This window comes from Periplaneta americana, chromosome 14, assembly GCF_040183065.1.
Source record: "Periplaneta americana isolate PAMFEO1 chromosome 14, P.americana_PAMFEO1_priV1, whole genome shotgun sequence".
Lineage (NCBI taxonomy): Eukaryota > Metazoa > Arthropoda > Insecta > Blattodea > Blattidae > Periplaneta > Periplaneta americana.
In genome coordinates this window covers 147468577-147495931 of record NC_091130.1, presented here as the reverse complement: position 1 = coordinate 147495931, position 27355 = coordinate 147468577, and the positions used below count along the sequence as shown (strand labels likewise).

At 33.7% G+C, this 27355-nt stretch overlaps 1 protein-coding gene and 1 long non-coding RNA gene across 2 annotated transcripts in view; both read left to right on the top strand.

Annotated features, from left to right (window-relative positions):
* Window positions 1-27355, top strand: part of LOC138713829 (uncharacterized) — a 280083-nt gene that overhangs the window by 246498 nt on the left and 6230 nt on the right. The gene's annotated exons all lie outside the window — the stretch shown is intronic.
* LOC138713964 (zinc finger protein GLIS1-like) overlaps window positions 1-27355 on the top strand; it is a 105317-nt gene that overhangs the window by 71732 nt on the left and 6230 nt on the right. The window contains exons 3-6 of the mRNA XM_069846544.1: window positions 14704-14816; window positions 17533-17630; window positions 24430-24573; window positions 25910-26028. Coding sequence (XP_069702645.1) covers window positions 14704-14816; window positions 17533-17630; window positions 24430-24573; window positions 25910-26028 — 474 coding nt within the window. The remainder of the gene's footprint in view (window positions 1-14703; window positions 14817-17532; window positions 17631-24429; window positions 24574-25909; window positions 26029-27355) is intronic.

Sequence of the window (27355 nt, the reverse complement as noted above, 5' to 3'; positions counted from 1 at the left end):
CACTAGAAACCACAACGTTTGCACTTCCATTACTACACGCCTTTCATACGTAAATTTACTATATTTTCGAACAATTTCCTTTTTTTGGAATATTTCCTTATAAAATCTTTAACTTATGAGATTCATCTCCGCAAGAAATCCCTTACAAATCCGACTATTTTCACTTAAAAAATCACCGGAACTACCTCAACGCTCGTTTTCACGAAAATGATTTTGGCAAGAAGAAAGTTAATGACTAGACATCGGACTTTTAGGTCCTAAAAATCTTAAATTAGGTACCTAAAATAGGTTCTATCACAATTCAAAATAGGTTCTAAAATTACAAAAATAGGTGAACAAAAAATGACATTATTTCATTTCCCATTACAAATTAGCCGAAACATTTGACAGTATTTCATTGTACATGTCCATAATTAGAGCCAGAGTAAACAACTAAGACCTTTTCTAAGTTTTCCGTTGAGAAACTGCATCGCTTCTCAGATAACACCATCTTATATGCCGAAAATGAGCGTTCCACATCAACTGATGACACCAGAGCAGATTTAAATGTTGGTGTTAGATGCAAGGGAACAGCACATTCATGTTCAGGTGTTTTGCCAGCCAAGATGTCAGCAACTGTGCGGAGAACTGTCAGTCCTGGGTTTTTTTGAAGCTCTGATTTGAGTTTTTTCAGAAACTTTTTCACCAGCATAACCAGGAACCAAGTTGATTTTTTCTGTCACCTCTTCTATCAATCCCAGTTGCGTGTAGACCAGTTTGCCTGAAGACTCTAGAGCATTAATAATGGGGACCAGAAATACATAATGTGATTTGATGAATGCAATATCCCGGACAATTGTTGGGTCCTGCAGAAGTTTTTTTAGCTGAAGTAATGCTCACTGCATCCTCCCCCAGTTTCAAAACAAAGTTCTTAATGTCCTCCAAATGATTGCTGTAATATTTCACAGCCTGTAACCATGTTCCCCATCGAGTAAGAATAGGTTCTGGTGGAAGTGGCACATTGGGAAGTTGCTCTCGAAATAATTGAATCCTCGTAGGTGCTTTAAAAAAAAAACCTTTTTAATTGTGGAAACCAGCTTATTCACTTCTGGATATTCAAGCCGTATCGTCTCAGCTACGCGATTCATGGCATGGGCAAGACAAGTAATATGGAGCAAGGCAGGGTAAAATACTTTAAGTAATTTAATGGCAGCAATCATGTAGATGCATCAGTGTAGATTACTAGCTGCGATTGTTGTCAAGGCACGACTGGCATACAGAATTACACAGCGTTTACATATTACCAACTGTAGAAATTGGAAAATGTAAAATTAGGTAAAAATAGTTTCTAACATGAAATTAGGTATTTTTAGGTTGTATAGGTCCACCATTTTCGAACATATATTTCCATAATTCGTATATATACAACTTTTCTTTTGTATATATCATGAGGAACAAAATAGGTTTTTACCTAAAATCCGAGGTCTATTAATGACATAAACAGTATTCAATGGAAGAAAGAGAAACTTCACAAGTGCGAGATGGCGACTACAAATAGGCCTATTATGATAGACGACAACAGTTGACAACTGCAACATAAACTCGTGCCTTCTTCCTGTTGGAATGTTTTCGTTGCACCAAAACAGTGCGCTTCTGTATGAAACGTCATCGCATTTCTAACAACAAACTATCGCCTTGCGCAGGGGAGGGAAGCCGTTTCCACGCCCTCCGTGTCCACCACATCTCGTAGGAACTACGAACGCCTCTGATTGGTCCTTCATCGGGATTATCACGAAAAGTTTGAGCATTCACGTGTCTTGCACAGTGTGTGGACGTGATGTAGCGGTTAATTTTAACTGTAACTGTCACTCAATCTAGCCTAGACCGGTATTACATATTACATTAATGAGCCTCACCGTTCTAATAGCCAGCATGCAGATCGCAGGGTCGTATCGTGACCCCACAAGCATTCAGATCGTTTTTTTTAATCTTTTTACAACTTCTGATGAGACTTGTGAATATTTCAAACTGGTTATTATATGGATTCAATAGCTTTTTTGTGGTGTAATATCACTTCGTATACAGTTAGCGAACTGCGATGTATTGGAATTAGTGGACCGTGTGGAACGCACGCGCCGCTTACTGCGTCGTGCGTGGCAGATTATCAGTGTGTGAACTTTGTTAGCTTTTTATATACAACACCCACAAAACTTCCTCTGCTCTACATGTCGAACATTGTAACAAATTTCTCTACGTGGTTTGATACCAGGACTCCACATTTAATACTTGTACCGGCGGACATACAACAGTTGACAGAAAATAATGGAATCTACAGAAATCAGTATCTTTTATACTCTGGGCTGCAAAAGAAATGCAGAGTCGAAGTCGCTATCGATTTGAAATATTATCGTGTTTCGAGGACTTCGTTTAGGAAACCCTAGAAATCGAGATAGACAGAAAGCATTGCATATAAACTCTATTATTGCTCTGTTATTACATCATTCAGGTTGCTTTTTTTTTTTTTTAATAATTTATTGATCGATCAGCGCAGTTAGCGCTATACAGATCATTTCTAAATAAAATATAAATGCAATACATGACACTGGATTGAGGGCAGCCTAGATTGGGCTCCTCAATGAACAAAAATAATTGTTAATAAATAATTATTTACACAGGTTGGTGTGATGATAAATTTTGATTATAATAGACAGAAAGCATTGCATATAAACTCCATTATTGCTCTGTTATTACATCATTCAGGTTGCTTTTTTTAAAATAATTTATTGATCGATCAGCGCATTTAGCGCTATACAGATCATTTCTAAATAAAATATAAATGCAATACATGACACTGGATTAAGGGCAGCCTAGATTGGGCTCCTCAATGAACAAAAATAATTGTTAATAAATAATTATTTACATAGGTTGGTGTGATGATAAATTTTGATTATAATATGAGGTCCATTGGAAGTCGGCTCTTGATTCTGGTGGGAAATGTGGACTTCCTTCCGAGAGAATAGTGGATGGCGCCTGGAAGGTTGTTATAGAACTTCTTAGCTTGTGAATGAATAAACTGTTTGATTGTGTCAATGCCAGTTTCTCTGTGTAGTTGGCTGTTAGGGACAAACTAAGGAGAATTGAGTGAAATTCGTAGGACTTTATTTTGAAATGACTGGATGTGTTTAATTTCACTTATTGCAGCTCCTCCCCAGAGAGGACAGGCATAAAGCAGTAGAGGTCGTAATAGAAATGTGTAAAGTAGCATGCAGTTTTGTAGCTTTAGAGATGATTTCTTGTTGAGGAGCGGATATAATTTAGTGAGTCTTGAGTAGGCCAATTTAAGTTTGTTGTTGATGTGATGTTTCCATGATAGACGGCGATCTAAGTGCACTCCAAGATATTTTACAGCTTCATCCTTTGGTTTCCACGGTATCACGTTGGTTGAAAGATTTATGCATGGAGGATTGTATATGTCTTCAATAAACTACAAATTTTAGAAAACACCATGTCTTATAGCCTACATCAGAAGTGACACGTGAACGTATAGTATTTATAATAAAATTGATGCCTTTTTTGTTAATAGGTCTACAATATGAAACGTATTGTAACAATGATAGCATCCATGGATAATAAAGAAGGCTGTGGAATACCATATAAACTGCAGTTTCACTATTTTCGTCTAATATTCTTATTAAAGTTGTAAAATAAAAGTATATGAATAATTTAAAATCAATTCATATTAAATAATAACGTGAACATGTTATAAAAAATCGTATTTACATGTTTTTAAGAAACTAATCTCAGGAAAATAGCATTCCAGATCGCCATGTTTGCTAAAGTCCTCGGAAAACGATATAATTTCGTATCGGCATTTCTTGCTACCGTGCGCTACCTATTTAAATGCCAAGATAGGTCATGCCTACTACCTCTGCATGGTTTCTCCAATTACTCTGGTTTTTCTCAAATTTCTAAACTGCTTGTTTGCACATTGAGACAGAAAGTCGTTTTAGATAGTACATTAATATATGTCCAACTGATAGCAGAGTTTCAGGATGTAGGCTACGTAGAATGCATTCAAACTTTGGTGTCTATTTTCTCGATTTAATTTTTTTTCTACACATTCACTTCTTCAAAATCTATCTACTCTCACATTTATTGACAAATTGTTCTCAAAAATTTTCTGCTGTTTCAGTGTATTTCAATATTTGATAATTGAATTTCAATTTTGTGTAGTGTAAAGTATGATTTGGTCTAACAATTTTTAATTCCCTAATATGCATGATTATTTTTTAAAATTTTGAAGTGATTATATTCAATAATTTTTTATTCAAAATATATTTAGAGCTTGAGCAAACTAAATGCCAATTACGTTTTACCATGCCACAAATATTAAACAAATTGTGAAATTGTAGCAGAAAATACGAATTATATAGATATCAAAATATTAACATAAAATTAATATGAATAATTAATAATGCTGATATTACACTACAGCTTTGGAAATTTGCATGTATGTACCAAGTAATGCCCAGAACTAGTAGGCCTATGCAAAAAATAATTCATGTATTTTTTGTAGTTTAGAAATGAGCAAAATTCAGTTCCGCCCCCGCTTATCTCGACTATCTCATTCTCACCTCTTCAATTGTTAGCTATTAACCTACGTCTGTTGAGAGATGGAAATTTAAATCCAGAAAATAATTATACGATATACAGATCGAATATATGTTATTCGTTAAAATATGGGAAGCAATAGATCTTACAAATGATGCAGAATTTAAAGGACCTAAAATGAGACTTATTAAATTCTATCAAACTAGTGGCTTGTGCAGAAAATGATGCAAACTTAGTTCATTAGACGTTCAAATAAAAAATTTCCAGATTTATTTTTAATGAAGAATACCAGACATTTTGAAAGTTATTTGCTTCCATAATAATGAAACATATTCCTTCTGAATGTTTTCTTTATGCTAAATACTTTTTCTTGAACCTATCCACCTTAGGTTTTGAGTTTCAACGCGAAAACGCAAGTAACAATGTCAGGACGATCAGTGGGTTTTTCATGTGGGAGTAAAGCGAATAGCTGTTTCAGGTTATTGTGGATTGTAGGTGAAAGTTAAAAAAAAATGTCAGGTTTGTTATGTTTTCGAACAATAGACATAGCATCTGGTATGGCTGCTGCATGTAGAGGGTAAAATCATTTTATCCTGCTAAGAAATCTTGCTGAAATGATCGCGACACTACAAAATTTTGTAGGCCTCCTATTTTTATCATTTAGTAATACCTTTTGGTCTTTCCTTAGGAACTGTAATTTTTGCGCTCTCTCGAGCCAATGTTGAAGAGAATGACGCATATAAATATCTACATCACACCGCCATTAAGTATATGAAAAAGACCCAACCCCACTTGATTATTAACTATAAAAATATTTTATTTTTAATAACAATATTATCTTACGTAAAGTTTTGTAGTTATATATAATACCTATATAATAGCCGCCACTCAGTAAATTATAGAAATGAAGATCTGATTTAAGATATTCTCTACAACTACTTACATAACACCAAAACGTTTTACTTTCATATCATCAATATAGAATTAATATGTATAATTAATGAAAAATAATGGCATTAACTATGATAATATTTAATTTCTAATGGTAATAATGTCATCAAACCACCTCACGTTTTGTAGATTTTAATATCCAATACACAGCTGTACTCAGAAAATTACACATCACAGAATCAGACCTGTAAATTATTTTCAGTAAGTCTTAAAGTTTTTAATACCAATTATTATATTTATTTCTGTATCGATTTAATTCTGTAATAACCTAATTTAATTTATTTAACTGAATTGAATTTGAACTCTAAATATGTCAGCAATCCTGCAGGTCATGGCCTTCATGTAATAGCCTATTGTTTATTGTAGTGTGTTTGTGTTTTGTTTTATTCTGAAAAGACATTATTTCTCAAAACTGACGACAGATGGATTTTGGAAAATAGGAAAATGATGTAGGAAAATTGATATTTCACTGAAAACGACTATTTTTCTGAAAAACTTTGGGTTCCAAGCTTCAAAATGAGGGATCATTTATTTAAATCCGTTCAGCCGTTTTCCCGTAATTTCCATTACTAGTTTAAATTATATATATATATATATATATATATATATATATATATATATATATATATTTTGTGTTTCCCTAGAAACAAAGAAAAAAAGAACTGCTAAACTTGAATAAACAAAATTAAACGAATACAGTCCCGTGCCACATGTAGCTAGCGCGGTGTGGAAGCAGTAAGTCAGATGTCTGACGCCTTGTGAATAGTTTTGCGTCGTTACAAGGAGCGGCCCGCTGCCAAGCGCCGTCGGTCATGTGTTATCAGTGTCTCCTTCTTCGGAGCATGGACTGGACCGGTTTTCTGAGTGAAACCGAGTCGCGACCCCCGACCCTTTGGGGCCAAGGGGAGATGCGAAACCGGTAGGATCCGGATCGCCCCATGCCCACTCTTCTTCCACCGCCCTTGGACCCGCCACTTTAACATTACATTAACTGCTGCGGTCCACGGAGGCCTCCATTCCTGCAGGCGACGTCTTCGCACACAGATGCAGGCTTTGTTTGTTTACTAATTATCCGGTTCGAATTCTGAGAGGTCGACGCGGCATGGGGTCCATCTTGCAGTATACCAACTGCCACCAAGGTAAATCAACATAAAAAAATCGATCTTCGAAACACTGGGATGCTACAAACAATCTATTTCTAAAAATTTTATCAAAATAATAACATTTCAGCATCCCCTATATTGCACAAGCTATTTTCTTACATTCTGCTTGTACGGTTTTTATAAACGATTTTATTGTATTCAATATTTACTGTTTTATTTCTGAAAAGTATATAGGATCTACATAACATTAAGAATTGCTACTCCAGTAACTATAAAACTGCTTCCTTGCAGTGGCTAAGAGATCAGACCTTCAGCCTCCCACATAGACGGTTCGGGTTCATGTCCATACCGACACTTGTGCCGTCCACCGTTATAGATTAACGGTTAGCATCTCTGACCATGAAACGAGCAGGTCCGGGTTCAAATCCTGGTTGGGACAAGTTACCTGGTTGAGGTTTTTCCGAGGTTTACCCTCAACCAATTAAAGCAGAACTGCTTCGTAACTTCCGGCGTTGAACCTCGGACTCATTTCGCCATCATAATTACACTTCTTCTCTTTCATCATCATCTCCGTTTCTTTCCAGTTCTTCAGGCTTGCTCCGATGTAAATTCGACTGCGGGCCGCCACCGAACTTGGACTCCGTGATATGTGGTCATTAGTTGCTGGTGGTAGTGCTATGTACCGTGGCTCTTCCCTCGACTCATGGTAGCTCGTGGGACCGGAGTTTAAAAGATAAAAAAGATTCTGTAGGCTGTAGGGGAGTTCGGAGGCGGTCTGCAGGGGTATCTGTAGCGCGAGGGGGGGTGTTTTAGGGCATGTACATTATTCCATTCCGGGTAGTACAACTGGCCCACCCAAGCGGCCTACGTGCGAGACAGTCCCAAGTTCGTGGTCCTCCCCACAATGGGGACTAAAAGATAGACACTACAAGTTCGCAGTTGGGTTTTCTCGTGGCTCACCTGTTTCACCATAGAAGGCATCTACATCATTCGGTCAACATTTCGTCATCATTCCATAGCATTCCCCGAACGGCGGTTTTCGGCGCACAGAGGGGTCTGATTATTATTATTATTATTATTATTATTATTATTATTATTATTATTATTACTGTCTGATATTATTATTATTATTATTATTATTATTATTATTATTATTGTTTTATTTAACTGACAGTTAAGGCCATAGGGCCTTCTCTAACACTCAACCAGAAGTAAAACTTCGATACAAAAAACATTACAAATATAGGACACAAAAAATTAAAAGAGATAGACCTAATCATAATACAATGTAAACAATGAGTCAATAGAAATGAGACCTACTTAATTAACATACAGAAAGATATAAAAAAAACATAATAAAATGTAAACAGTGAGTTGAAATGAGCGAGAAAAAGACAAAATGAATGTGAAAGATCGAAACATTGATACATTATGAAATAGAATATTCTAGGCCTACTATCTTCTTACAGGATTTTCATTTATGGAATTATCGACAAGAAGAGAAATCTTGTTAGGCTATATTTGAATAAGAATATTTCACGAATAATACACAATTTATAACACACGCAAATAGACTTGTATGATTAATTAAGATATTTAATACCGGTACTTACATCTAGTAGCACAGCCAACATGCAATATCACGGCCCACTGCACTGTTGGAAAATATCTGAACATCAGGTTTGACAAGATATTAAACAAATGCGCATCACAGTCTAGTATATACAGTCACGAAGCTCAATATGTAGTAAATGTGCATCCATAGATAGTTGCTAACCACTAGGATCGCTACTATCGCCTCATCACAGACAATGCGAAATAGTACCGGCACAGTCTATTGTTCCAAGCACCCTCACAACTCAAGCTTCGTGACTGTATATACTAGACTGTAATTGCAGTTGATTGTTGGCTATGATCGATTAAAACTCGATAGATTCTTACGCTTCATTGGTGCATTGTTACATGAGCTAAATAGTCATTTGAATATTACATATGATTAGTGGCTTGTGCAGCAAATGCTGCAAACTAAGTTCATTAGGAGTTCAAATAAAAATTTTTCAGATTTATTTTCAATGAAAAATACCAGACGTTTTGAAAGTTATTTGCTTCCATAATAATAAAACATACTCCCTCTGAATGGTTTTTATGAGAAATACTTTTTCTTGAACCTATGTATACTATGTATCTTGAGTTTCAACGCGAAAACGCAAGTAACAATGTCAGGGCGATCAGTGGGATTTTCATGTGGGAGTAAAGCAATAGCTATTTCAGGTCATTGTGGATGGTAAAAGTCAGGTTTGCTATGCTTTTCAACAATAGAATAGCATCTTCGTATAGTTGCTGCATGTACAGCTTGAAATGTAGAGGTAAAATCATTTTATCTTGCTAAGAGGTCTTGCTGAAATGATCGAGAGACTACAAAATTTTGTAGGCTTCTTATTTTATCAGTAAGTACCGTCTTTCCTTAGGAACTATAATTTTTGCGCTCTCTCGAGCCAATACCGAAGAGAATGACGCATATAAATATCTACACCACACCGCCATTAAGTATATGAAAAAGATCCAACCCCACTTGATTAATAACTATAAAAATATTTTATTTTTAATAACAATATTATTATCTTACGTAAGTTCTGTAGTTATATATATATATATATATATATATATATATATATATATATATATAAAATAGCCGCCACTCAATAAATTATAGAAATGAAGATCTAATTTAACACATTCTCTACATCTACTTACATAACCCCAAAACGTTTCACTTTCATATCATCAGTATAGCATGAATATGTATAATTAAAGAAAAATAGTCACATCATGGCAGTAACTGTAATGAAATTTTTCATTTCTAATGGTAATGTCATCAAACCACCTCAAGTTTTGGAGATTTCAATATCCAATACACAGCTGAAGGCCTACTCAGAAAATTACACACCATAGAATCAGACCTGTAAATTACTTTTAATAACTCTTGAATTTATTAATAACCAATTGAATTTGAACTCTAAATATGTCAGCAATCCTGCAGGTTATGGCCTTCGTGTAATAACTATTGTTTATTGTAGTGTGTGTTTTGTTTTATTCTGAAATCACGGCCGTGCTGAAATGCAATTAATTCTCAAAACTGACGACAGAAGGATTTTGGTAAATACGAAAATGAAGTAGGAAAATTGACATTTCACTGAAAACTACTATTTTTCTGAAAAACTTTGGGTTCCAAACTTCAAAATGAGGGGTCATTTATTAAAATCTGTTCGGCCGTTTTCCCGTAAATTCCATTACCAGTTCAAATTATATATATATATATATATATATATATATATATATATATATATATATATATATATATATATAGATTCGGCAAGAAGAATAAATAAGATGGAAACTTTAAAACGCGTAAGAGAACCTTAGTGAAGGGGGAGGAATAATATCTTTCTTGCCCACGTGCATCAACGTCAGTTAGTGTAACCATCGGTTAAAATTGTCACCTAACCCCTGATTAAGCATTTTTACGGTGGATCAACCTCGGTTACGATTTAAATAGGAGGTTAACCATAGTAATCTCTAACCGGCCATATTCGAGCGGTTAAAGGAGATAACCAGCGATTAGTTGAGCAAGTAAAGGAAAATGGCGGCCATAGCAACAGGTGATTATTTCGAAGACGATTATTATTGTACAGTACTTGAATTACTTGGATGGAACGTGAGCGTGAAGGTTCTTTAGTGGAAAGAGAGAATTCTTTCGAGGAATTAGGTGACAGAAAATTTCAGGAGGGATTTCGTTTATCAAAATCTACAAATGGATCACTTGAAATAACACAAGAACAGTAATATTTCTCCTATGGATCGGCGGCTTATAATACGATTCTATGCAACTGTTATTTTCTGTATTTTAAGAGGGGATACTCGAATATCTCTTTCTCTATGTCACTGGCTGAACAAAGAAACGTTATGGATGGATCTTAAGATAATGCACAATTCCCTGGTGTAGTCCAAGATCGTACACACATTCCTACTAATCTTCTGCATCCTTTTCCTTTACGGATATTCCATCTTTTTTATATAATATATTTAAATCTAGTAATTAAATCTATCGAAACTTCATCGTCACATTGGGATATATTCATTTTTGCATTCAATTTTCCATTTTGTACGATTTTAACCTAATAGTACTGAAAAACAAAGTAATGGAACTCGCAAATATAACAGCGCCAAAGGCAAACAAATGCAACGCGAAAATGTAGGACACGTTCATTTCTATGTAGAACGTAGTGAGCGCAGTCGTTTTTAGGCGTTGACTATTATCTTTGCAGCGGTATGGATGCTTTCCTTTAGTCATTTTGTAGGAACAATACCATCATAGACTTTACTCTGGTCAACTGAGGTGTCAGCTAGTCATGTTTTAGTAATCGGTGATTAATCAGGGAACGGATTTATATGGACTAAAAATATATGAAATATGTAAATATATATGTAGTTATTTTTACCAAAATATGGAATTAAATATGGATTTTTACCAAAATATGGAATTAAATATGGACTTAAAATTATAAAAAAATGACTATGTACGTTAAATATTGGTACATTTTAATCAAACTAAACAAAAAATATAATGGACGTACCTTATCTTCCAATGTAGTTTCAACAAAACACAATTTTTATTGTCTGTTACCATAACAATAGGTTACAAACATTTCTTTCAAGTGCTGAAAAGTGAATCTTCTTCTATTGTCTCTGAGGATAGATTTATACTGACTAAAAGAGCGTTCGACGTCACAAGAAGTAACTGGTACATAATTCAATTTCACAATGTCTGCTGGGGATAAGTCCAAGTTAATCTTCACTGTTGATTCACCACTCATCACAGCAACAACCTTTTGTAGTTCTTCATATCCAGGGTTTTTTGAAAGTACAGTGTCCACCTTAGCTCTTACTGCATCTGCAACTTTACCTCTACCACGATTCAGTTGTTCCACAGTACTATTTATAATTTCAAAACTTTCAGATAGTGAAAGGTGCCTATTTTGGAGACTTTTGAGCGTTTTTATGATGCATGAAAATGTATGCTGAATGTGAGCTAAGTCATTCTTCACACTTATGTCACAGGTAACTGTTTTCGCAGTATCAATTGAGACTGCATCTTCAGAGTCCAATGCAAGGAGAACATTGTTAATAGAGTCTATATATTCAACTGCTTCTAGCCATGTACCCCATCTAGTTAAAATTGGCTTTGGTGGCAATGGAATTTCAGGGTACATTTCTTTCAACACGTTAACTCTACTGGGAGCTTTGAGAAATACTTTTTTCACTGATGAAATCAACAAATCTACTTTAGGGAAATTGTCTCTGACCACTTCTGCCACACGATGAAATGCATGCGCCACACAAGTAAAATGAGTCAATTTAGGATATACAACAGATAATGCTTGTCCAGCTTTGACCATATAAGGGGCAGCATCGCTAATAAAGAATAACACATTATCGTACATAATACCCTTTGGCCACAGGATACCCATAGCTTCGTTGAACAGTTTAACTATAGTTTTGTTATTGCACTTTTCTAGAACATCACAATGTAAAAGAATTCGTTCAGAATATTGTTCACTTAACAAACCGATAACTACATTACCAACAAGTCTACCTTCTTTGTCGGGAGTCTCATCAATGGAAACCCAAATTGAACTATCTTTAATTTCATCTCTTATCTTCTGTATTGTCTCATCGTAGATGGATGGAGCATACGTCTTCCTAAGTGTTGACTCATCCGGGATTGTATGTTGAGTATATTTTTCAAGGAATTCCCTGAAGACCTTATTCTTTAGTTTGTAGAGAGGAATATCAGCAGAGATGAGAGAACGGCACAGGTCGATGTTAAACTCAGATCTTACATTCGATGTTGTTGGTTGTGTTAAAAACAATTGTCTCTGCTTGGAATTTAGTTGTTTGTTGGCCTGATGTTTACTAGTTGTAATGTGTTGTTGCACCAGGAACTTTTGTGTAGATGATACTGCACACTGACACAAATTACAAAATAATATTTTATTGTCAGTTGATAAACCATCTTCTTTAAATTCTGAAATGTAACTTGTTAGTTTTGATTTTAAATTGACTGAATGACGTACTTTTGGCATATTTACCGTCTTTATAGTATGATTTACAAAACTGAACCTATGTGTACTCTGACTGGCATTTAACTGTTGAGCTGCACAACTGAAGTCTGTTAAAAATTTTAAATTAAATTAATACAGTTTTGTAACTTACTTTCCCATTGTTGATAGGACTGCTAATTTTCAAATAACTCTGATGTTAAAGGGATTACTGAACATGTGTTTAAATCTCTATTGTTGAAATGTATTTTTAAAAGTTAATGGAATTTTGTTTTGTTTTATTGTTAAACCTAATATAATATGGACTGTTTTATATGAAATATGGAAAATATATGGAAATTAACGAAAATATGTACTAAACTCTAAAATATGGAAAAATATGGAAAATAAAAGTAGGATTTTTCAACCCTACACATTGTGAAACATAAAGATAATGCAAAATATAAATTATATTAGCTTTATAAGTAAATATGTATTTACATATAAATCCTTTCCCTGGTGATTATGAATGGTGCACAGAAATGACATTTTAACCATGGTTACTGTTTAACCGTCGTTCCGTAATCTATGATTACTGCGTTTTTAACCGATTTTGATGCACTTCGCCATCTGTCTTCAAAACCATCCGTAACCTTCAAAAATTCTGTATGTGTTTATTGGCGAAGTGCATCAACATTGATTAAAAACGCAGTAATCATAGATTACGAAACGATGGTTAAACAGTAGCCGTGGTTAAAATGTAATTTATGTGCACCATTCATAATCACCGATTACTAAAACATGGCTAGCTGACACCTCATTTAACCAGAGTAAAGTCTATGATGGTACATTGTTTCTACAAAATGACTAAAGGAAAGCATCCATACCGCTGCAAAGATAACAGTCAACGTCTAAAAACTACTGCGCTCACTATGTTCTACATCGAAATGAACGTATCCTACATTTTCGCGTTGCATTTGTTTGCCTTTGGGCGCTGTTACATTTGTGAGTTCCATTTCTTTGTTTTTCAGTACTTTTAGGTTAAAATCGTACAAAATGGAAAATTGAATTCAAAAATGATTATATCCCAATGTTAGGTTGAAGTATCGATAGACTTAATTACTAGATTTAAATGTAGGCCTATTATATAAAAAAGATGGAATATCCATAAAGGAAAAGGATGCAGAAAATTGGTAGAAATGTGTGTACGATCTTGGACTACACCAGGGAATTGTGTATTATCCTAAGATCCATCCATAACCTCTCTTTGTTCAGCCAGTGACATAGAGAAAGAGATACTGGTATTCGAGTATTCCCTCTTAAAATACAGAAAATAATAGTTACATAGAATCGTAATATAAGCAGCCGATCCGTAGGAGAAATATGATTGTTCTTGTGTTATTTCAATTGATCCATTTGTAGATTTTGATAAACGAAATCCCTCCTGAAATTTTCTGTCACCTAATTGCTCGCAATAATTCTCTCTTTCCACTAAAGAACCTTCACGCTCACGCTCTATCCAAGTAATTCAAGTACTGCACAATAATAATCGTCTTCGAAATAATCACCTGTGGTTATGGTCGCCATTTTGCTTTACTTGCTCTACTAATCGCTGGTTATCTCCTTTAACCGCTCATATTTGGCCGGTTAGAGATTACTGTGGTTAACTTCCTATTTAAGTCGTAACCGAGGTCGATCCACCGTAAAAATGCTTAATCGGGGATTAGGTCACAATTTTAACCGATGGTTACACTAACCGACGTTGATGCACGTGGGCATATGAGTTCTTCGCAGTTGCTTGTCCATTATATCTGTTGAACGAGCCTGATGCTTGTGGGGTCGGTTCAAGCTTCTGCGTCAGATTGAAGCAGTGCCGGTAATTACACGGTAGTGGATTTTTTTCTCCTTTCGTGGTATGATTCATGGGACGGAATGACAGAACGGAAGTCTCTTGTCCGCAGGTTCCACAAGCCGAGGGGGAATCTGGTGCCCGTACCGTCTGCCGGACCACAGCGGCGCCATGGGCGAGATCGCAGAGGAGTTGCGAGCAGCGGCGTCCCCACTCGCCGGACAGGTGTGTCATCAGCAGCATCATCCAACTATTAATCATTTCCTTACTTCCAGTGAAAAGAAATGGTGCAATACTAGCATAAAATTACAGTCACGAAGCTCAATACGTAGTAAATATGCATCCATAGATTTATTTATTTATTTATTTATTTATTTATTTATTTATTTATTTATTTATTTATTTATTTATTTATTTATTTTATTGCTAGTAAGTTTGAAATGAATACAAGTTAATAAATACAATGAAAGATAAACTAGCCCACTCCTGAATGAGTAAGACTCGTGCTCAGGAGGGGATTCCGATACAGACAAAAATAAAATTAAAATTGAGAGTGAATACAGATTGAATAGTGTTTAATATGTTTAAACCCAAACTATAAATCCAATACAATTTTTTTTAATTTTTTTTTTATTAATTTGGAGAGGATTCGTGGTTAAAATAATATTGGAATAAAATTTGTTTAATAATCTGGGACCTTGACTCATGCTATGATAAAAAGCTGCATGGTTTTACATTTTGGTTCAGACAATGGCAGAGAATTCATATTTTTGGTTCTATATTTATATATATTAAAAGTTATTAAAATTTCTATGAAAATATTTTAATAAAATAAAATAATACATTTGTTTTATGTTAAAAACTTTCAGGTGTTTAAACAATTCAGTTGCGTAATCTTTATGCTTTTTAAAACAAATTTTTAATACTTTTGCTAGTTTACTAGTTGCTAACCACTAGGATCGCTAATATCGCCTCATTACATACAATGCGAAATAGTACCGGCACAGTCTATTGTTCCTAGTGCCCTCACAACTCAAGCTTCGTGACTATATAACACAGATAAAGAGAATATGATTCCGAGTGAAAATGCGTAAGAGTGGAAGTGATTTGATAGATACTGTTTATTTTAATTTTCTATCAACAAATTTATGTAAACATTTAATATTTTAAAATTCATGTAGGAGAGTATACTGAGTCCTTCCGGGCTACCTCCAATAGGAGGCAGTTAACAATTTATTTATTTTTTAATTTTTACAAGAATCTTTAGAACTTCGTTTGGCGTGCTTCTTAATTGAAATTACGAAATGGCGTTCCTGTGCTTAACATTTAATAAATATAACTTCATAGCGTGTTTTGGGAAAGCCATTGATTTAATTCCCAATATACTCAATCAATTTAAGAGAGCAGTGTGTATTATGACAATAAATTATTGACAGAAGTTCAGTTTTGTCCTTTAAATGTGCAGAAATTTGATCCGGACAAATGTAAGTTTTCGTTCTGCAAAGGAGTTTTAAAATGTAACATTAGTTCGGATCAAATTTCTGCACATTTAAAAGACAAAACTAAAATTCTTTAAATTATTTAATATCATACTATACTGCTCTCTTAAATTGAATGTTCATATTGGGAATTAAATCAATGGCTTTTCCAAAACACGCTATGAAATGTTTAACATAAAACAATTTCTATCTCGAAAAGGAAGCAGAACCGAGAAAAGTTGTATTAAACTTTTTTTGTTTGAAATAACTCGAAGAATAACTCCCTGAAGTTAATGGCATTACTTAGGTTCAGTCTGTAGCCTATATTGGTTTATTTGTACTTCCAATAACAGTTTTCATTGGAACTACGGATAATCCACACATAAACTTGTTTATTAAAATATGAGCCCACGTTTGAAAGCACGTAACTCCTTTGTTTTACGTTACAATACATGTATATTGCCACAGTCTAGTATATACAGTCACGAAGCTCAATACGTAGGGAATATGCATCCACAGATAGTTGCTAACCACTAGGATCGCTACTATCGCCTCATTACAGTTTTATATTTGTTAAAGAAATTAACGACTTCCGTTTCTCAAAATTATTTAAGATGTGCCTATTTTTCTTTCTTTCAGTCGATAATCCGATATGCCCTAATTTTCTGGGGAAATGGAACCAAAATTGGAAGCGTGTTCATTTTACAAAAGAAAGCCATTAGAATTTTATGTAAATCAAACTATCTGGAACATTGTCGGCCACTTTTCAGACAATCACAGATTTTAACAATCATAAATTTGTGTGTGTGTGTATATATATATATATATATATATATATATATATATATATATATATATATGATCTAGTACTTTACACTCGACAAAATATCGACAATTACTCGTTAGTGGCCAATATACATGATCATGAAATTAGAAATAGTGAACAAATTAATATTCCATATTGTAGATTACGCAAGAGCAACACAAACTTTTTAATTATGGGGATGAAATTATATAATAAGCTCCCCAGTCAATATTATAAATTACCAATCAATAGCTTCAAAACTAGATTTTACAATTGATTATTAAATAATCCTTTTTATTCCGTTGCTGAGTTTTTCAACACAAATTTGTATGAAATCGCAATTTAATAAATAAGTTTAATTGCAATTTAGTTAGTTTTCTTTAATCTAAAAGTTTCAAATTACTTCAGGTTTTCATTGTATTATTTAAATGTTACTGTGTCTTTTATTAGTGTTTTTTAAAATGTATTTATATGTTTTTCAATGTATTCTGACGAAGCTTAAATCTGTATGTCTAATGGCCAAATAAATTGAATTGAATTGAATGCGAAATAGTACCGGCACAGTCTATTGTTCCTGGTACCCTCAGCAACTCAAGCTTCGTGACTATATACTAGATTGTGATATTGCTATAAGTAACGTAAATGTTTTGTGTTACAGAGTGACAGCGAAGGTAGCAATTCAAGCCTCGACTTGGGCAATGGCGTTGCCGGCATGGCGCTGTCGGCGGGAGAAGGAGGCGCTGCAGTAAAGTGCAGGTGAGTGTAAGAGTGGCATAACTGAACAGTGTCCACAACAATAGTTTCAGCTTTTCAATAATGAAGAAGGAGACATTAAAGTCTTGCAACATCCTGTACGACCTAAAGATACGGTCACATGTCGCTACTTTTGCTGCGCAACTTTTGTACTGCAGCTGCAAAAGTTGCGTGTCGTGTTCACACGTAAGCCAAAAGTAGCGCGCTGCACGCTAATTTTCGAGCTGCGCAACCCGAGTGCTGCCAAAGTTGCAACTGGAGGTTGCGAGTCTGTTCACACGCAAGGCGCTACTTTTGCAGCCGCAGTCATGCTGCAGGTTTCCATCTCCGTGTTGACTTCTCAATATACATTTTGTGGTTATGTTCGCATTATTAAGGAACTCATGCGGAAGCTTATTTACCTATTATTTGCTTTTCTGTCCTAACTAGTATTCAGAAATTGGCATTATTTTTACTATAAAGCTTTTAAAAACGCCTATATACTTAAATGATAACCAACAGTATATTCACGTAATCAATGTTGGCAACCCTCCTGTATGAAATTACGCTACAGAAAATTAAAAAAGTGAATTATACCGTCAGCAAATATGCTCAGTTTGTGTTGTGCATTTAATAACTGTTACAAATAATTTATTTTAATCACATCTAACATTAAAATACATCCAAACAATAAAAGTATCATTGGCACATTTGGGTGGCAACACTGGTCGCAACCGCAGCAAAAGTTTCAACAAAACCGATATCAAAAATGCTGCGGCTGCAACCCTGAGAACCCTGTTCACACATCGCTACTTCTAAGCTGCGCGCAGCATGGAAAAGTAGCGGGCAGCAGGTTCGGCAGCTGCTACGTTTCGGGTTGCACCGTTGTTCACACGTCGCAGTACGAGAGGTGCGCAGTTTTTTGTACTGCATCGTTGCAAAAGTACCTTAACGTACGGAATATTGAAAATACACGCAGAATTTTGGAAGATAATCCACAAAAAAGTACTCCTAGGCTGTCGGAAGAACTTGGTGCTTTAAAAGATGCAATACATCGTCACACTGAGACGCTAGAAAATCATACAGAAGTGGTAGATTTGTGCCTTATAAATTGACATCTGAACAGGCTTAACGCAGAGTGGATGTTTAAAACAAAAGATTTTATAGCCTCAAACAAAATAAAGTCGTCAATGTATCGCTAATCCCATGGATGGTAGATTTATCAGGAGAAATGTCACGTGCGATGAAAAATGGGTACCGCAACCCTGACATCTAAAAACAGTGGCTCGATCCCAGTTAGCTTGCCAAAGTCGTCACTAAACAAAATCGGTTCGACCCCAAAATAATATTACGAGTCTGGTGGAATTTTGAAGGTGTGAAGGAGCGAGTTCATGAAGTTTTGAGAAAGAAGTACCTTGCATTAGTTAAACGAAACAGAATTCTCTTGCAACATGTCAATGAGAGACCCCATACTGCCCGAACAATTAAGGGAAAAATCCAGCAATTGGAAGAAATCGAACTGCTGCCACACCCGGTATATAGCCCTGATCTTGCGCCTTCAGATTACCTATCTGTTTCGATCCATGACTCACTTTCTGCGTGGAAGGAATTTCCAAAATTTGGAAGCCGATGAAATGGGTATTACCGAATTCTTCGCATCAAAAACCAGAAACTGGTACCGTTGCGGTATAACAAATATAGCTGAAAGACCATAGAATCTAATGGCTTTTACTTTGAAGATTAGATTAACTTGCTACAACAGTCAACTAAAATTTTCCTCCAAAACCGAAATGACTTATGAGTAGAGAACGCATTTTTAGTTCCTACCTATTGTGTTTGGTACGTCCTAGAATATGTTATTTCATGTACACAGAATCCCCCTATTAAAACTCTATATTAATAATAGTAATAATAATAATAATAATAATAATAATAATAATAATAATGAGTTATTTAACCTGGCAGAGTTAAGGCCATACGGCCTTCTCTAACACTCAACCAGGAGTAAAACTGCGTTACAAAGAACACTACAAATTTACAAAGTACACTACAATTTTACACACAAAACTGAATAAGATAATAATAATAAAATGTAAACAACAAGTAAGTAGAAATCAGACATAATATATAACATACAGAAAGAAAGGAAAAAGCATAATAAAATGTGAACAGCAAGTCAAAATAAATGAGACATACAAAGAATAAAAAATTAAGACAATTATTGACGATAATAATAATAATAATAATAATAATAATAATAATAATAATAATGATAAAAAATAAGAATAGTAATAATAATAATAATAATAATAATAATAATAATAATAATGATTTATTTAACCTGGCAGAGTTAAGGCCATACGGCCTTCTCTAACACTCAACCAGGAGTAAAAACTGCGTTACAAAAACACTACAAATTTACAAAGTACACTACAATTTTACACACAAAACTGAATAAGATAATAATAATAAAATGCAAACAACAAATAAGTAGAAATCAGACATAACATATAACATACAGAAGGAAAAAAAAAAGCATAATAAAATGTGAACAGCAGGACAAAATAAATGAGGCATACAAAGTATAAAAAAATAAGACAATTATTGATAATGATAATGATAATAATAATAATAATAATAATAATAATGATAAAAATAAGAATAGTAATAATAATAATGATAATAATAACAATAATAATAATAATAATAATAATAATAATAGTAATAGTAATAATACTAATAGTAGTAATAAAATAGTGCAGTACAAAGCATACAATATTTTTAAGTACACATAGTAAGGAAAATTTAGATTATATATAGCTCAACTTATCACATCAGGCCTATAGATATACCATTATCGGAAAATATGAAAACAAAAATATAAAATAAGTTAAATATCACTAGAACATAAAAAAAATGTGAATACGTGGAAACATGCAATACAACACTTGTCATAATAGTAAGTTAGTTTGGCAACTCGTCATAAGATAATTTTCTAACTTGGATTTGAAAGATTTCAATGTTCGGCAGCCCTTGACTTCAGGCGGCAGAGAGTTCCAGTGACGAGAGGTAGCAACAGTGAAAGATGAGAACCTAACATGACTAAATGAACCATAAACTCTTATAAATGCTTAAAAATTGTGTTTGTGCCTGAAAAGCGCCTTTTTAGTATCTATTTTCCATATATTTAAAATAAAAAATGCCGGTACTAAACATGAAAAAATGCCAAGAAAACTACAAACATGGTATTAAAAATATCTTACAGACAAAATTTGGTCTGGAAAATTCGTTCCATATTGATCTTAGAAGGGGAGAAAATAAGATTTTACCTATAGGCTCCATAAAGTCTAAGTAGATAGTATCGTTCGCCATTTTTGTTCTTTCGTTGCCGAACTACCAGACGAGGAATCTATTTTCCGTATCGTTAAACATTATCATGCCGTAGTTGCTATGAAAATAAATCAAACGCACTGTAATTGAGCAAATTATTAAGTGGCAAATAACGTCCTCGTGTGCTTTCTGCGAACGCCAACGAGAGCCAAAATGGCTGGCGATTATATTAAGTATTTATCGAGCCTTAGGAAGTGCATAACGTCATCGCCAGCGAATCACAAGACGCACACGTTTAAATGTAGCCAACCTGAAACGTGATTGGCTGCCGGAAATAAGAGCGACGGGACTATAATTTCCTGAAACTGAAGATCGTTTGGAAAAGTCCATCTAGGTACCGTAAAATGGGTGGTAGGTTGTTCATGTTAGGCGAGAGCTTACAAATTAGTTTTCGCGTCAATACACCAACATTATGGGAATAATAATAATAATAATAATAATAATAATAATAATAATAATAATAATAATAATAATAATAATAATACGGACTCAGTATATCCTCAAAAAATTATTATACATATGTAAACATAGATATTAAATTTTAAAGAAGGGAAACAAAGAAAAGGGCGTGAAAAATTACAATTGCTATTAATGTGGGACCATGTTATTAATTAGGATTTGGCAGGATTTTTTTTAACACAAGTATCACAATGTCATCCTCACAGATGTTGGCAGAGCAAACTGCCGTCGAAATTCTTCGAAAAAAAAAAAAAGCTGGTATAGTCCCTCGAAACTGGTGAATCAGCAATAACTATCTTTCACTGATAGAATTTGAGTCTTCAGTGCAGTAGCATTCATTGTCAGCATCAGTTCTTTGTACTTAAATTGCAATATTTACTAAAATTAAAATTATTAATTGTTAATTTTATATAAACTCTTAAATTGAATTTTATAAAGTCCTAAATATCTCTTTTTTAGCACCTAGAAATCCGTTCACTACTTATAAGCAGTATCTGTAATTCAACACAGAATCGTTAAATCTCGTAACGTCTGTATGAACGAATCTTCATTAATCGTGTTTAGACGCGTGACTTCAGACACATCAAGAGTTCCCGACGAAAACACTTGGAAAAAAAGTTACGATATTTCTGTCGTTGTAGTTGAATAAAATAATACGAATGCTGCGGCTGAATCCACAGTCCGGATAGAACCGGATGAGCCGCCCGATAAGAACTGGTATACATGCGAGCGTAACTTTGGACCCCTGCGTTCTCCACGGGGGGTGCAGTGTTGTGCAATGTTTGCCAGAAGCTTCAATCTGCTGCTGCTTCTTCATTACGCAGTGTAATCTTCTTATCACACATACCGCGTCATCAGTCTGTTTTCTAATGCAGACATTAAAACTTGTGTACAGGAATTTAAAGATGCAGACACGTCAGAAGTGTTTATCATCACCAGCAGAACACATAACTAATTCCACAGAGTATCTTGCTCGTCATATAGTTACGTAGTACGTGATAGGCAACTATTTAAAGAAATATATACCCGTCCTGCTACATGGCAACGAAAATGGATATCAACAACAAAAACAAGTGACAGGCGATTTATCGAACCATATAATTGAGTGAAACAAATATGTTGTTCGTGATTGTTATTGCGAGCATGTTTGAGATTGTAAGGATGTTTGCGATTTTAAATAAAAGTCTGACACTTATTTTTATTTGTTTTTACATTCCCCGAACTTAAATTTAACAAGACAGAGCCTTCTCAAAGAAGATTTAAGGCTGTAATATTCAACTTCTATATTTTTAAGCAATATTTTTCAAATTTGTATCATATACTCACACAGTTAACATGTGCTATCACACTAAATTTGAACTTCGTAAGTCAAACAGGTTTTCATTTATTTATTATTTTATTGTTTTTGTGTAATTTCATTATGTAATGCTTCTTGTATTGCAATTTTGAAGTTCTTAATTGAATTTTGATCAGTAATTACTAAAAACTTAGACAATTAAGAATATTTCTCTGACTTTTTTTGTGTAATAATATTTTTATAGCAAATTTTTTTTTGAACTTTCGAATTTTTTAACTCACCTTTTTGTTTCGTCTTGTAATTGCAACATATGAAAAGTTCACCAATATATAATTCACACTAAATTCAGAGCAAATTAAATTACTTATACATTTATGAGCATATCCTGAAAGTTTCAAGACGATATGTCAAAATTTGTGACGCGAAAAGCATTTTATATATATGAAATCGTAAACATATTATAAAATAAAAATAAGAAAGGAAAGCGAGAAAACAGCATGTAAACTTAACATTATGTACGGAACTTAGAATAGTCCTGCACTATAATCATGATACACTGCATGGACTTCAAAAATGATCGTAGAACAAAACTGATATTTTATGAAAGAGAAAAACATTAGAGTAATTTTAAACATAGATAATTTTGACAAAAATGTCAAAATTTCATCCGTAACCTCCTTAATTACTTCATAATCGTTTCATTCCATGAAGCCAAGTCTCGAGACAACAATGCAATTGATAATCGAAATGATTCAAACATCAATATGACGCCAATGAGTTGCTTGAAATTGTAATGAATAATAATATTACAGAGAATTGGATTCATTTGGAAATTAATGCCACAGTTAAGTACTTTAGGTCTAACTTTTGCTCTGTTGTATACCCCGAATTTATTAATCATCCCATTTGTGTACGAATAATAATTTTTTTATTAAATTAAAATTAAGTTGGATATTTCGGTAAGCTTCTACACGTCAAAAAACCTTTCACTTGAATCTTTTCCAAGTGCATTTTATATTTTGATATAATAATAATAATAATAATAATAATAATAATAATAATAATAATAATAATAATAATAAGGAACATATGCATTATAGGTGCCACTCATCACACATTATTCGCAAAAAAGGTCAGCGGAAGTAATGGTCCGATTAGCGTTTTTAGTATTCGATAAGCATTAAATGCTACCAAATTAAAAAATTAAATAAAAATAATTTAAACAGTTTGTTACTACTGATGTGATTTTAGTCAGTTTGTATTATATTTTTGGTCCAGGGAAAATAAATGTTACTCTTACTGCCGTTATTTCCATTTTGAAGTAGGCTACAAGTCAACAATATAAAACTGACTGTTATTTTAGAAGTTGGCAACACATTTTATGTCGATTATAACAACAATACATATCGATAGTAACATTCATACCATTCAACCAATAAGGAGATTGGCTCCTATAATGCATCTGTTCGATTAATAATAATAATAATAATAATAATAATAATAATAATAATAATAATAATAATAATAATAATCCGTGGCACCACAGCCCTTGAAGGGCCCAGACCGACCAGCCAGCTGCTGGCCTCACGTTCACATGCCGAAGCAGAGGTGAACGATCATCTAACCAGAATGGAGGTATCGTGTGGTAGGCTGAAACTTGTGACTTCTTGTTTTCAGGTGGACAGGATGTGGTCATTGGTTCGGTCATTTGGATCTACTGGCATCGCACGTTACGAGGGTTCATGCCACTTCAGGTCAAGGAGGTCTCTTTTACTGCGGCTGGGAGGGCTGCAGCCGAGGAGACAGGGGTTTCAATGCCAGGTCAGACATCAAAACACGCAAAATAATAAATGCAAATACATCTATCAATATTAATTAATAAAGTATCTCCAGTCGCTTTAAGGGAGAAGATAGGTGAAATTTTGGCCATTTTTCGAGGAAACCCCCCCCCTTTTTTTGATAAACAATAATCCGTGACCTTTTATTATGTTGGCCAAATTTTATTTATAATAACCTCATTATAGGTTTTGATTTATCTAGAAAAAATCAAAAGCCGAATGGGATTTAATTGACTATTACACGATTAGAAGAAAGTATATAAAGATTAGAAGAAATAAAGCACTCTGATACAATAAAATATTGACTGACTTACTAAAACACTAAACTGTCTTGAAAATGTAGCCTATTATTGTACCATCTCATCATTACAATATAACAGTTGCATTCCACTTCAGTTATCAATATATATTAAACAATCTCTGATACGTGACTCATAATCTCATACAGCAAAAGCTATAACATAACCTAAATAATATAAACAAGATAAATGATAGAAAAGTTTTAATTAAGGACGATGAAATAAACATGAATCATTTTAAAATGTACAATTCGCAGGTGCTCGTGTAAAAGGGGTTAAGTATGATTTCGCTAAACTGGGATAAGTACAGATTTCAACTCTCCACAATTACTTTTCTCTTGTGTTAAAGGGGTTAAGTCATTTTTCCACCTACGATGCAGTTACAGTGCTCCATATTTTGTGACAAAGGGGTTTTGTTCAGTACCAAAGGAAAGAAGTTTACATACCTTACAATTTGACTTAACCCCTTTTACACGAGCACCTGCGAATTATTGAAAGAACAATGTTAGCAAACAAAGAAACAAATGCTAGGGAGGTGATAAAAATTGTAGGATAAGCAGCCATGATTGGTTGAAACACGTCGTTCTGTACCGTTATAGTGATGAAAAGTAGTATGACATAGTAAAAGTATATCAGTGAACATAATCGTCCTCAAAATGCATGTTTTAGTTATATTTCACAATTAAAAATAGGTTCTTGTGACGGAAAATCTACCTTTTTAAAGTCATTTTTCCACACTTTTAATTTTACTGCATTTACTCACAGTCAAATATTATAGGTGCCAATCATTTCATGCTGAGAAGTCAAAGTTTTTACTGTATATTCTGAAAAATAAGACTAACAAAACTGCAAAACGTTTTTCTTTGGATGAAATAATTATTTTTGAAACTAAAAAAAGTAAAATGTACTATTCAAACACTAAAAATTTTAAATCTGACTGGATTAACGTTTTTCAGATCACTCATAGATTGAAAATTCAAATAATGGCTCTGTTCTTAAATTTATGCTTCTGTCCATTAGGTACAAAATGTTGGTCCATGTCCGTACACACACCAACGAGAAACCTCACCACTGCTTCAAGTGCGACAAAAGCTTCAGCCGAGCTGAGAACCTCAAGATACATGCACGATCACACACAGGTATGCAGCACGATACGTAATGTTGCAACTGGACCACATTTTGCAGAAAGGAACCAACTCACATTCTACCGAGAAAAATGCACTTTAAAGTTAAACGTGAATGATAAATTCACTACATGCTTATTGCTTTAACTAAAAGCATATTATACGCAGTAACTTTGTTCAAAATATGGATCCTTGGAATTATTTAATTATTGAGACATTAAATTTGTTTGTGGGTTGGTTCCTTTCTGCAGAATGTGGTCCAGTTAAGACAGACATAAGGACTGGGGTACTGCTAACTTTGGGCTGCTATATCTAAAAATGAAAAATCCAAAATATTTTATAATTATTTAAAGAAGGACTGGCATATGCATATAAAATGGTAAGAATTTAAATTCATATTTTCATTTATAATTCGTAATTTTCAGTTATAATTTTATTTCATAAAAATAAAACAAACTGCAAACTAATCTTTTTCATAATGTTTGAGATGATGAGTTGAGATACTTTTTTTGTCTGTGAACATTTTTCGGCAAAAACATTTTGAACCACTGTGTCTATTTTGGTTATTATGATCCAATGTACTTCTCTTAATCGGCCTGCCATACTGCTATGAAAGCTGATTATAATTTCGTTTTCGTCATATGTTATTTTCCTCTCTATCTCTTTGTCCAATATCATACACCAACTTGCAGAAGGAAGTACAATCATACTGAAAACATTCGCCCAATTTACGAGAGCAGTATGCCTATTAGTTTTCTAACGTATTTTTGGCGAGATAGAGATATAACCATTCGTACTTACACGTTCGGAGAAGGAAAGTATTGTAGACAATTTTATTTATTTATTTATTCTGGTGAAGTTAAGGCCATCACACCACCAGAAATACAAATACAATAAAATAAATAAAAAGAAAAATCATAAAAAACTACAATAATATAAATGAAAAGAATAATCATACTATAAAATTTAGTGATTAGTAGAATTGAATTAAATTTGTAAAGTAATCAATTTAAATATACTGTACTGCTGAACTCACTTGAGAAGTAAAACTACTTGATTTGTATTTTAAGATATCACCAACAAATGATTTGGCATGCCTTTATATGAATCTGTTTTTCACGATACCAATCACACATATTCTAAAATTCCAATAGAATAAAACCAAAAACTTTTTCACAGCATGTTTCCTTAAAAATGACTTGTAACTGTGAAATATTTAACATGAGTAATTCATATAATATTAACATAGCTAACATCAGGGAGATGTTTGAGCAAAAATTGCAACAATATATTTAATATATTAATAACAAAACCAATTAGGCCTAGGTAAACAATATGTATA